Here is a 13,783-nt window from a genome sequence, read left to right as displayed (position 1 = left end):
TTCACAATGCGATCAACGGCCGCATGATGTCCGAAATGGATAGTATGCAATGATGTACGATATAAATTTCTATCCTTTAATATATTTTTCTGAGGAAGTGAGGATAAAATATTTATTAATAAAGGCAACAGAAATGAAATAATCTAAGAAATACCGGCGGAGGACAAGGTCCCCCTCTTATTCTAGTGTAACCAAGTCTTTAATCAGAGATACGTTCATGAGTCAGTCAAGCACTCAAGCCTAATACTTTGGGTTATCTATAATCTATCACTCATAAAATTTCTTTTGAAATTGCTTTTATAATCCTTTTTTCTTGAAATTACATTTACTCAAGGTGTTTCATTAAAATTTCTCTAGCGATGATATTGAGGGGATACAGGTACAAGGGGCTATGTAAAGAGTAAATTTTTGTGTTGTCGCAATGGCAAAATGAAACCTATGCCCCTTGTGCTCACCACCACGCCGTGATGGACTTCAGTTCTCATCATCGCTGATGTAATCTGGTCAAAGCCGCTCACCAGCAGCAGAACCTCCATCAAGTCAAGCCTCATATTAGGTAGCGGCAACTTCAGCCATGCACAACGGGCAGAACACCAAGTTTCCTTGATGTCTTCAAATACTTACATAGTTGAGGCTCCAAAATCAATTGAGATAGAGTCGACGGAGGATGTACGTGTTAGGCAAAACACCTAACCAAGTCTTTTTGGAGGAGGCAGCAATAGCCGGACTAAACGGGGTGATGAAACAGAGATCGGCATAGTTCTCCATCGGCGATGGAGAATGATGGTTACATGTTGTACATCAAGGGCAGCACGAGCGTAATCTTTGTAGAGCGGACTAGAGCCACTATTGCAGGTCCATATTGGAGTTGGTTTTGATATAGAAGCTACAATTTAGATAATTAGTGTCAGATGGGGTTGCATCTGAAGGGATGGAACATGTGTTTACAACCCTCAATTGGAGAAGTCTTTAGAGTGTTATGGCGGTGCGTTGGAACTGAAGCTCTAGTTGTAAAGTCTTGAGGCTGACCAAAATAAGAGATGGCAAGTGATCGATAGGATAGATTTATGAGGTACAGTGTACGTGTTCCTAGTCCAACTAGGAGAACTCATGGCTTTTGCAATTTCGGGTTTATGCACTTCATAAAATGATCTTGATATTTAGTCGTTATACAATTCGTCATGTATAACACTACCTAAACCGTACTTCGATCTAAACAAATTAAAATACGTTCACAAAATCTAAACTACGGGAGATCCAAAATATCACCCTCATACCACAAAAATGTTTCATGGTTAGCTTGGTTAACATAACATTGATAGGTAAAAGTAAACATAAACAAACTCGACCGATGCAATTTTAAACTCTCTGCAAGACCAAAATTCGTCTTTATATTAACTGTATATGTACAAATATCGGTTAGGTTAGGGAATCCAGAAACTATATGGAGTAATCATCCATGCATATCCATCTTCATCAGGAATCAGGACCAACATGACCGACAACATGCAGCCCACGTAATTCTGAATGCCTCGTCGATTCTCATGCATCTTCATTGATGAGGACAACTATATGACACCGATCATGCATATATGTTCCTTTCCCTTTACTAAAATAATAAAATGGTGACACGTGGTATATTCTGGAATTGATGGACAACAAACGAGAAGCTGCACTTGTTCTCAACTGTCGATCGATCTTGTAAAATGAATATTAGAATCTCTGGCCCTCAGCTATATACCTATATCGTCTCTTCAAACTAAATTGGGGCAAATCACCAATTGAACTAGTGCTGGATCAAAAAGCCTTGCAAACAAAGAAAAGTTTTCTCAAGTCATTTTACGGGTTTTTTAGAGCAACTAAGCTCGATCGATAGCGAAGTAAACTTATTTATGCAGGAACTCTAATATATACCAGACGATAACGGGCGTAGGGAATAAGAAATGGATTCTCTCTTATAAATGAGTATTCAAATCGTCATGGATAGAAACACGTCGGTAATCTAGCTAATCTCGGATTCTTATTCAATGCATTTTGATGTAGATACTAGATTAGATGCATAGTCTAAATATTCCATGAATTTGATGGAGGGACCATAACAGAAGAAAGTAGAACTTCATTGGATAGACTCTTATCTTTTTCCCCATCAGCCACGTACCTTGACACTACCATGACAAAGAACTAAACAAAGAGCATGCAATTCAATCCGAACAAAACGAAAAAGGAGAAGCTTAGCTTTAATGTTGTGTTTTCGAATGATGATTGAACTTGTGAGGTTGTACATAGAAACTACCGATCGATATGCTGAACGATGTATTAGTACATACAAGTGTATCATCCAAGAATGAAGGTTTTAACTTTAAACAGGGTCTCTTATTGCCCTCTCACTGCTCTAATATATATGAGGTATTCAGCATACACAATGTCAAAGAGTACCTTGGATATACAATTCTACTGAGATTTTCCTCGCTAAGCTATGCTCTGACTTCCATCAAGACATTTGGAATATAACTTGATTACTTTTTCATGGAAGTCCACTCCTGTTGTTCCCCCGGCCTCATCCCTAGAGAGCTGCTCGTAGAATTTTATAATCAATAATTTATATTCTTGATGCCTCCAACCAGGCCGAAAGTGTTAAATCTTAAACATATATGATACAAACGATTCTTATTCCAAAACAGTTCATATATAGTACGGACATTCCATGAAATCTGACCTGAATTATGATCATCATAGTGTGTGATCGATTATACATATATCGATGTGCTGCCGAGCCTGCAATTTGTTTATAGCATAAAGGGTCACCATCAAGCAGATCATCAGGTAGAGGAGGCATTTTTCTTATCCATACTAACCATACAAATATCTAAAGGCAGCTACTTTCTCAGCTTTTTCCTTATCCATTTTATGATTTTTTAATTTGTTTTCCACACTCCATTGCCACTATAAATAGGCTGATGAATCCCAACTTTCTCCACAACCAAGCTTAGCTCACTTACTCATCATCTGATATTCATACACAAAGCTTTCTTGTATCCCAAGGAAACCAACCAACCAACCAACCCTTTTTGTAATGGAGAGTGTAAGAGAATTGGCTACAGAGAAGGCAGCAGTCATCTTCACCAAGAGCCAATGCTGCATATGCCACAGTGTAGAGAGGCTTTTCTACGAGCTCGGTGCAAGCCCTGCTATTCACGAGATTGATCGGTACTCAAATGGGAGGGACATGGAGTCAGCGTTAAAGCAGCTCGGGTGTAACCCTTCTTTCCCTGCTGTGTTCATAGGTGGGAAGTATGTAGGCTCATCAAAGGATATCATATCCCTCCATGTTGATGGGTCTCTAAAGCAAATGCTCAAAGATGCAAGAGCCATCTGGTTCTAGCTACCTAGATATGTATTATACTAATTAGTAACTGCACAGAAACTAAGCTATATATGTACACATATAGGCTAGTTAATGTGCACTTAATTAGCTGTAGTATGTATGTAAACACAGAAACCTAGCCCCAGTGCCATGCTTAATAAAGAAAATGTAGTATTGGGGTTTTTAACGTTTCTACTATGTACCTAATTTTCTGGCTACATGCTTGAAATGCAAGTCAGATCATCAATATGAAAAATATTATATACATATGAGCTACGAGCTGACAGGAGTACGTCTGCAAAGTTCAATGACTTCAATCTAATTTCATACAGCACTTTGCATACATGCATGATCATTAATATGAAAAAGAACAAAATACTTGTCATTCTTTATTGATACCCAAAAAATCACGAATGTATTTTACGCATTACTCCAAGTACAATAAGAAAATACACATAAAATCTACATTCAAAAAGGAAAATATTACATGCTTATTATTCGGACAATCACACCACGCATGTGGACCTAAGCCACAATCACGTTCTTGGGACTTACAAGTTTGAGTGTGGTGTGGAAGGTAAAGCAAGTACATGAAACCCAGTTTAGATTTTCGATTATTATTGATTTTTGACTTGGGATCAAAATCGAGGTTCAATAACCTTAATCTTTAAATAGTAGTTATCATGCAATTGCATAGTCTTCTTTAGTTTACTTCCCTATCTGCATTTGACGTATATAGTTTAATGGAAATACGGGTTTTACATTATTTTTGTGATTTTCAAAGACACACACAAAATTTTCCAACAAAACTAGAGATTGGTATTGTAACGACCCTAAAATTTCGAGTAGAAAACTCAAAATTTCAAAGTCGTTAAACACCAAACAATCTCAATGAAATCGAAATCATTCAAAATGCACATCGGATCATTACTGAGTTCTCAATACAACTCAGAAAGTCAATTATTACAAACCAAATTTATAATTCAACATTACATAAAATGGAAGTGTAATAATCCTCACAATCTCTCACAAAACTCACAAATAAATCCACACCAATTCTCACACAAATCCACTCTAGAAACCTCACCACAAGCAGGTTACGAACAACTTCGAGTCTCCGGAGTCGTCACTCAATCTCTACTAATCAACACCTGCGGAATTATTCCCTACACCATCGAATTGGTGCACCGGGATTGTAAACACAAACCCGGTAAGCTTATAGCTCGTATGAGTAAAATGAAAATATAATTCGCATATCAATATATACGAAAAATCACAAATCAAAAAATATAAATGTACTCATGAGTCAATGGACGGCCCATCTGGTTGTCCCAAAAATATATGAAATGAAAGTGCTCATGAGAAATCGGGCAACCCTTCTGGTTACCCAAACACATTTATAATACGGGTACTAATGAACGCTAGTACACATCTGTTACCCCTCACGTAGTACACCGCCGATATTGGGTAACCACCCGCTACCCAACATCCAAAACAATATGAGTACTCATGAGTCGATAACCACCCGTTACCTCACATGCAGTACTCCGGCAGATAGACTAGAGCCCTAACTGTATCGTAACTTTCGCCCGGCCAAAGGCTAGGTTCCGACTTGCCAAACACGTACAATAATCTCACATCATATTGTACAAAAATCAAGTCTGAAGACAAATCAACATTTTAACAATCTCCATGCTAAAATTCACGTACAATAATCTCACATGAAATTGTACAAATCAAAATCACATGCTCGGTAATATTTTGTCATCGAAATGACATCATCACGATAAAATCATAACAATACATTATATAGCAAACTATATATATATGTACTTATTTACCATTTATACAATATATATATATATAATCTATTATATCATATACATGTCATAATTCATAAACACGTCCGAAGACAAAACGTTTAACAACACATTAAAATCACGTACAATAATCACACCTCATATTGTACAAATTAATTCACATGCTCGTCATATAATTCTCGTCATCGAAATGACCAATTCCAATGAATTCATAACAATATATAATATAATAAACTATATATATAAGTACTTATTTACCATCTATATTTTACTCATTTTATCGACTTGAGTGTAATTCCACAATTTCCGAAGATAATTCATTTCCTTGATTTATCGATCACCTTAAAAAGATAAGAAAAGAATTTAGAAGATAATCGGTTACTGTTCATGTAATACTGTACAAATACACATCCGATACGTATTTCTGTACGAGTACATACTATTTACGTATTTTTGTACGTATAAATACTATTCAAATGTACGTATTGTCTCAGTAAATAATAATTACAGAATTACCCTTCCAAAATTAATTTTTACATTTACATTTACCGTACGTAAATAAAATTTACATTTACCGTACGTAAATCACCTTTTTACATTTACCGTACGTAAAAATAAATTACAAAATTACCATTCGGAAACACTGTTCACGCCACCGCATGTGGCGGCACGTGGGGTTCACGCGCCACCTCCGTCAGGCCGCGCGTGGGGCCCATGCGCCGACACCAACCAAGGCGCGTATGACGCCACCGCCGCCCCCAAAACCTCCGTTTTCCTTCCCACGGCCTCACGCCGTGCCTAGCCACCTCCACACGTCCACACGCGCCGCCTAAGGCGGCGGCATCTTCCCCAAAACCCTCCTCCTCCGATCTCCTCCAACACGAATCAAACAACCACAAAAATCACAACCAAGCATCACAACAACCTAATTAAGCTAACCCTCACCTCAATCGAGCTTAAAAACCACCGGAGATGGCTCGGGTACGGCGGAGCAGAAAACGCAGAAGTTGACGTCGTTGGTGGAGTTCCGGCGTGGCACGAGAGAGGGCGTCGACCTCGGGGTCGCCTGTGGGGGATGGTGCGACGCCTCTTAGGCCGGCGGTGAGGGCCACGTCTCCTTGTGAAGGGAGATTGGTGGTGAGGCCGAGAGGAAAAGGGAGAGAGCTCGGGGAGGAAGAGAGAGAAGAGAGAAAGAAAAGAGGGAGGCAGAGAGAAGGGTTTCCTGAAATGGAAACCCTAATCACAAAAATACCATTTTATACTCGTTTCCAAAATCGGAACTAACTTCTGACGTTAATAACTTTTACGTCCGACGTCCGATTAGAATGCGTCACATATCAACGAACTCGTATCGACGAGCCCTATAACTTTCGTGAATGAAGTTTTCGCAACTGAGCGACGAAATAAAAGTCGATATATTTGTTCGGAAACGTAACGTTTTTCTAATTACACGTTCCGAGAACGTTTCCGTTTTCCGTTTCGTAAAGTCGCCAACAATCAAATTCATTTTAATTGGGTTCCACAACTTTATAGAATTCAAATCAAACCAAATATCGTTTTGAAAAATAGGGTTATTACAGGTATATAGAAAATGTTTTCGACAGAGTGTCCTTTATATATTCATCATGATCACGACATTTTTCATTGATCCTCACTTTGTTTTTGGTTAATTAACGAATTTTCGTTCATTAAAAGAGGGGCAAGCCCAATTACAAATCCCGCAAACACGAAATCAGAAAAACCAACTAGGATCTAAGAGCACATACCATCAACTCAATCACACAAAAATGAGTAATCAATGACCAATGGCTCACTAATCTACAAAATGCAATAAATACTTGAACATTACCTAATCAACCACTCGCACAATTCATTCTGGCTAACATTGTCGTCGCAAACGCCGCTCGCTGCCATGAAGAAGGGAGGAGTGCCAAATTAGAGCATTGCTACCTGAGTAATTGATGCCAAAGAACCTCATAGTACAAATCATATGGATACCCGCAACCATGAAGAGATATACACTCAAAACAGTTCCATACAAACCACCATCAATACCTAATTCATGAAAAGTTGTGGTTGACGAAGTAGAACCAAGAACCATAACCAAAAACCAAAAATCGAAACCAAGAAAATGGGGGTGATAAACCCACGCGTGGCTAATAAGTTACGCACCCATAATCCAATAGGTAAGTGCCGAAATGCACTTTAAGCGTACAAATACACAAATTCTCACTAAGGTTTATAATGTTGATCAACATGTTTTGGTGTTAGATATCTAATAATCTAGAAACATATGAAATTCTCTCACACCGGTTTGAGGAACCAGGTTCTCCCGTGCTGGACAAAGCCAACAAAATCCACAAATTGATAAAATGACACCACAAGGGTGTAATAGGCTCATATATGTGTAGCCCAAGGAAATTAACATCATAACTAAACAAAGCAATAAAGATAGATATCTCATGAGGGTTAACAACCTGAGCCAAAGCCATGACCCAGTCCCAGGCGTAAGCCCAATGAGCATGTGGTCGATTGCCATGCAGAAACACAGTCCTTCTCCAAGGCCCATTAGCAGCAGCCCAGTCCAGCCACCAAATCTTCCAAAGCACAGACGCTCACCGACAATCTCGATGCCGAAGCACATAGGAATCACCACCGCGATTCAAGATGTTGCCCTAACGCCGAAAATTAGAGATGCTCCGCCGATCTACAGTAGGGTTGGGCATAAACCGATTGTAAATGGATAAACCGACCGAACCGAACCGAATATATGGTTTGGTGACCGAATCGATTTCAAATAGATTGGAAAATGGATTCAAAAAATCTAAAACCGAAATGAAATGGTTCGAAAATGGTTTCATAGGTTGAACCGACCGTTTATAAACTGAACCGACCAAATTAATTTTTATGTATTAAAAAAAATTCATTATAAGTTAATAAATATATTGTTTGCACATAAAATAACAAGAATTAAGTTTGGCGCAATGGTTCTTTGTCATTCTCTACACTTAAGAGGTAGGGATTTTGACTCTCACCTCATGCAAATTTTAAAAATTTTGTAATTGGGTCGAATTATCAACTCATTTACAATGAATTAGGTTAAAACCATAACCGAATCCGACCCGATTCAAAATTCGGTCAAACCGAAATTTTTGGCCGAACTCATTCAAATACGGTTTCGGCTTTTGTTTTGGCCTAACCGATTGGGTCGGTTTCAAAAATGATTTGAGCCAAAAACGGACCCGAACCGACTTGCCCAGCCCTAATCTACAGTGACAAAGCTCCGCCCCGCCGCCAAAAGCCCAGTCAACTACCGAGAACGAACATCCGACTGACCTTATGCTCGGACCCGCCGCTGGGATTTCGATTGCAGACGATGAGAAACTAGTCTCCTCTATCGCCTAGTCGCCGACCCACCAAGACTAGCTCTGGATCTCCTTCTGAAATCAATCGAAACAGATCAATACCACCGATCTGTCCAAACCTTTTCCATATCCCATCCATCCATCCCTAGACGGTCTCTCAGCTGCCTAGTACCCTTGTAGATAGCCATGCCTTTAATCCCCTCCCAGGCCGCAACACAGCACCAGACAAGCCGGCGGCGTTCGGCTAGGAGAGGAGGATTCCTCATATCTCTCTTTTTTCTCGCGCGCGTGCGGCGCGTTATATTCTAAAGGCATGTACCGATCCTTTGTGTGTATAGATGGAAATGTTCATCGATCAAGGATCAGAATTATTATTATTATTTTTTGGATCAACACTTATCACTAGCTTGTGTTGGATTCTTGTTTGAATATTATATTGGGTTAGCTAGAGATATATCCGTCCCTTCACTATCTGCACTTAAATTATAATACAGATGTGGAATGTGAAGTTTTCTGGATTGTAATTAAGTTAATGCATTTCCTTATCCAATATGAAACCTGTAGAATCCAGCTTTAATCATAGGCTGGGGTATTGATCTTGTATGAAAAAGATGGAATGGTTGGCTCTCAGCTGGGCCTAGCTAGTATTCCCTCAAATCTTCAAAAGGCCAGAAAGGTTCTCCAATACAGCATTCAATCATGTATATATGCAAAGATATATAGTATAAGAGCTAGCATGGTAATACTTAATCATATATGGCATATGTATGTTCAGCGTATATTATAACCACCACCCCCCCCCCCCCCCACATTCATCCTCCTTCTCTTAGTTTTGCCTGCATTAAAGATTCTTTGTATTGTTTTAGCGTAAATTCTAACTGCTTTTGGATTCCTTGTAGTTAGCTTCAATTACATTGTTGCAATTTTTAGATCGTTAATAGCTTTAGTTCAACTCTTAACTTTCTGCATCGATCTGTGATGACTGATGAAACTAGGGAGCGGAATGAAGGCAACTACCCCTACTCCAGTTATTGTTCGAGGAATTGTCACAAAGAGGCATATATATGTAATTAAGACCAACTCGGTAAGAAAGCAAGATAGTGTGCCAGCTTCTATATTTTCTATCAGGAAGAAAAACTATGGATCTGCTTAATAGATTTTCATAAATCCAAGAAAGTAACTAACTTAACTAGTTATGCTGCATGTGCATGTTTATGTGATAGCTTGAGCCTTTGGCTGTGGCCTTGCTGGTAACAAGGGTTCACTTTGCAGCCATCGACCCTAAGATGAATCATCATTTTAGCTCGGAAGATGATTTCTTTCTTTCTTTCTTTCTTAATGGAATCTCAATGCTCATCCACACAAGTAGCATACATAGGAACAGTTCGATCTATATGAACTACTCAATTCTCACATGCAGTAGTACTTATACGTGTGGGGAGGAATTTCGGCAAGTTGGTTGTGGGCGCAACACCAGGAATCGATAGGCACCGAAAGCAGTCTATCTCATTCGCCATCTTTCTGCACAAGGATTCAAGGAAGGTGATTGAGGGAATCTGGTGTGAATTGACCAGCTTTGCTTGCCCGTAGAATTTTCTGCTTTTGTAGTGTATAGAGTATAAACAGAACATTAACCTAAACAAATGGTGCATAGTCTGTACACGTCTGTTACAAATCAATTGCACCACTCAATATATTTTCAGGAAATTATGTAAATTTACTTCACTCAGTTTGATGTTGTTTCTTAGTATTAGTAATGTATTGCATGCATGAAATACATTTGCCAACTTGTTCAGACTGATAAAACAGTAGTCTTTATCTTCTAAAGTTGCTGTATTAGTTTGGGAATCTAAATAAAGACCATCCTCTTTTGAATGTTGTTGTTCAAACAAAGCAGTCCACCCTTATACTGTCCCTATAAATAGTCCAACATCAGCTCTCTTCAAACTATCATAAGCTTCAAACGTTTCTTCCTAGCTTAGTTCCCTCCCCTTCCTCCGAACTCTGAAAACCAACTTCCCCATTTGGTTGAGTTCCCCTTGGATTTGATCCGATGGTCTTAAACTTTCATTAAGTAAACTACTCTTTCGTAACCAAGGGTCGCCTTTCGTCTTCCCTTGGCTTACATTTTCCTTTTAAGACGAAAGTTTGCTATACCAAATCAAGCTTATCAAGATGGATAAGGTACTACGATTGGCAAGAGCAAATGATGTGGTGATTTTTAGCAAGAGCTCATGTTGCCTGTGCTATGCAGTCAACATTCTATTTCAGGAGATTGGAGTGCACGCTTCAGTTAATGAGATCGACAATGACCCTGATGGCAGAGAAATGGAGAAGTGTCTTATGAGGATGGGGTGCTCTTCTGTTCCGGCTGTGTTCATAGGTGGAACACTGATTGGATCAACCAATGAAGTCATGTCTCTCCACCTGAAAGGCCAACTGATCCCAAAACTGAAGGCTTATGAGCAGAAGGCAACATCTTGAAGATTAAACTACTCAAATATCATGTCCCAGAAACAAAAATAAACTGGCTCAATTTGGTACTGTAGTGATGAGCTTTGTATTCAAATTTTATGTAGTGTTTGACATGTCATGTACTTTGTAAGATTGGATTAGCAATATATATAGCATGTAATCTGTTTCCTATTGTTAATGAAAGTTAGCTTGCATACATTTTATCTTGGTGCACTTACTAATGTAATTATCAAAATGCATGAAAACAATGTCATTGCTAAAACATGTATCATGCATGAGAACAATACCATTCTAAGAGTTCAGACTCTTAAATCTACAACTTCATACTCATAATCAAGTATTGTACGATCAAATTTGACACGTATATCAGAATGTTCACAGAACAAAGTACAATACCCCAATATTCTCTGATGGAAAATGAAAACACAGGCAGCAAAATATCTAGGGCAATTTCTTAAGTACTTGCATGTATGTGATACTCTCATTTTTTTTTAGGGATTTAGAACCCAATTAAGCTGGAAGGCTCAATCCCACACCGGGTTCTATTTATTAATGATACCCACATTTACCTTTACATATAAATGTGGGTATCATTATACTTTTGATTTGTTTCTTAATTAACGAGATTACTGTTGACTGTTAAATTCATCGGTTACTCTCTTTAGCATCTTGTAAACAACCATAATAGGAAATCTTGAAGCGAGAAACTTTATGTAAAATTCTTGTTTTAGTCAAATCTATGATTTAACTTTTAGCAATCCATGTTGCTTCCCTCCATATGGGAAAAAAAGGAAGAGAGTTGAGAAGAGAAAAGTCTTCTTTTTGGCATGGAATGGATTCTTCCAAACTTTATCACAGATAAAGAAAGGTATTGCATTCCTTTCTTTTAGCACTTTGTAATCTTTTCATTGATTCTCTTGCATGGTCTCCCTCCAACGATCCTCTAGTGTTTGGTAGTCAGTGTCAGCCCATCCCCGTAAGCTATTGTGTTCCACATTATATCTTTCTAGCTAGTGCATATATGCATAGCAAGATCAACATGCCGGCATCTCCACTGTATATTCCTTTCCAAAATCACAGTCTCACAGACATGTCCTTCTCACTTCTCAACACAGAAATCACGACAGTGCTACTAACAGTCCCTAGTTAAGATCTTTGTGTTGTCTAACATGATACTAAAGCCTTATTTGCTGTGTGCTTCCCGCGCAGTTTGGCACTGCGTGGAAAGTGTATGTTAGCTTGATATATGTTTTTGGCTCAATTCTTGAAAGCTCAACCTTCCGGGACATATTGAATCTCCGATAGGGATGAGTCCTTAGCATGCATGTGTTAAACAGAAAGAAGATAGCTACAGTCACCTAAATCATGAAGTAAACGGTCCCCTCTATATGATCTCTCCCTAACATGATTTTTGGTTCCATTACAAGTGGGAATGGTCCTCCCCCTAGGCATCTATAACATCACATTCATTAAATTTGTATATCATACCGAAGTAATCTTTTAAGATTCCCCAATAGAGGGAGACAAGCACATGAACGTAGTTGAGGTGAAAAGAAGAAGAAGAAAAAATCTGTGAAGCTGCCCCAGAGAATCAGAATAGAACAGACATTCATGTTAGGACTCCATGATCAATATATAATCGTCAGTCTTAATCCGAAAAATTCAAACTAGGCATTACTTGTAAAACTTATGGAAAGGGCAGTGTTTCCTGTTCACCCCAGATCCATGGAGTGTGATCAATCTGCTGATGCATAATGTGTTTCATGGTAGAACACATTTAGATTGCGAAAACCCAACCAGGTCCAAAACATTAAGATCCTGCCCTGTAAACTCCAATACTGAAATGCTAGGTTAAATCTACTGTGGAGAGGCTAGGGTGTGAGTGACATATTCGGCATTAAATCAAATTCGAGTCTTTATCTTGCATCAACGATTTTTAAATGATGACACTAAACATGAACTGTAGAAAATATTTAACAGTGGATTCCAGATAAAGATTAGTGCTTGCAGCACTGCTACAATATCCTACTGTTCTTCCAAGGGTTTTGGAATCAGCTCATTCAGTACGTTGAATGCAGTAGAATGTGATAAAGGAATCGAAGGAACAAAGTCTCTGCACTGAGTAAATCATGCTTTTGGGATCAGATGCATAAATGCATTATGCTAAGGTGAATAATGTTATTATTGATTCTCATTAGGTTTTCCCAGCAGATTTATTTTTTCATTCCCACAAGCAGCAGAAAAAATTGAGCGCATTGCTCTGCCTGATGCATACACATCTGACTCTCTTTTATTGCCGCACTCCTCCTCAAGAATTATGACAGCAAAAGAAGCTTTTGTTTTCTTCTCAAATCATGGTGAGCATAAAGATTGGGGTAAAGTGATATGGAGTAAAACAATTCAATCCCGCAAAACTCTTGTTGTTTGGAAGGCTCTTCATATGCGTTTACTAATTGATGATGTTTTACAACGGCGATGTTTTTCACTTCCATCTCGTTGCTCCTTTTATGGAAGTCATGCGGAATCGGGTACACATCTTCTTTTGCATTGTTCTGAAATTGTGGGTTTATGGAAATAGGTTTGACTTTTATTTTCTCATTCATTCTCGTTTTGGGGGTACCCTTGATGAAGTGTTTAATGATGTTGGTGTTTCAGCGTTTTCAAAACCTAAACGTCGACTTTGGTTTCTAGTATCTTGTAATCTAATTTGGTTTATTTGGATCACTAGGAATCTGGTGCGTTTCGAATGTAAGATTTTT

The 13,783-nt window shown here is 38.6% G+C and overlaps 2 protein-coding genes across 2 annotated transcripts; both read left to right on the top strand.

Moving 5' to 3' along the window:
• Window positions 1–2,905: 2,905 nt before the first annotated feature.
• LOC126784486 (glutaredoxin-C11) lies at window positions 2,906–3,631 on the top strand. The gene has a single exon (XM_050509950.1). The coding sequence runs from the start codon at window positions 3,074–3,076 to the stop codon at window positions 3,380–3,382; it is 309 nt and encodes a 102-aa protein (XP_050365907.1). The 5' UTR covers window positions 2,906–3,073; the 3' UTR covers window positions 3,383–3,631.
• A 6,884-nt stretch (window positions 3,632–10,515) lies between these two features.
• Window positions 10,516–11,222, top strand: LOC126783774 (glutaredoxin-C13-like). Its single transcript, XM_050509305.1, has one exon. It carries the CDS (start codon window positions 10,725–10,727, stop codon window positions 11,031–11,033), a length of 309 nt encoding a protein of 102 aa, XP_050365262.1. The 5' UTR covers window positions 10,516–10,724; the 3' UTR covers window positions 11,034–11,222.
• Window positions 11,223–13,783: the final 2,561 nt, after the last annotated feature.

The sequence above is a fragment of the Argentina anserina genome, chromosome 2 (assembly GCF_933775445.1).
Source record: "Argentina anserina chromosome 2, drPotAnse1.1, whole genome shotgun sequence".
NCBI lineage: Eukaryota > Viridiplantae > Streptophyta > Magnoliopsida > Rosales > Rosaceae > Argentina > Argentina anserina.
The sequence above is the reverse complement of the archived record's forward strand: the minus strand, read 5'-3'. Positions and strand labels throughout refer to the sequence as shown.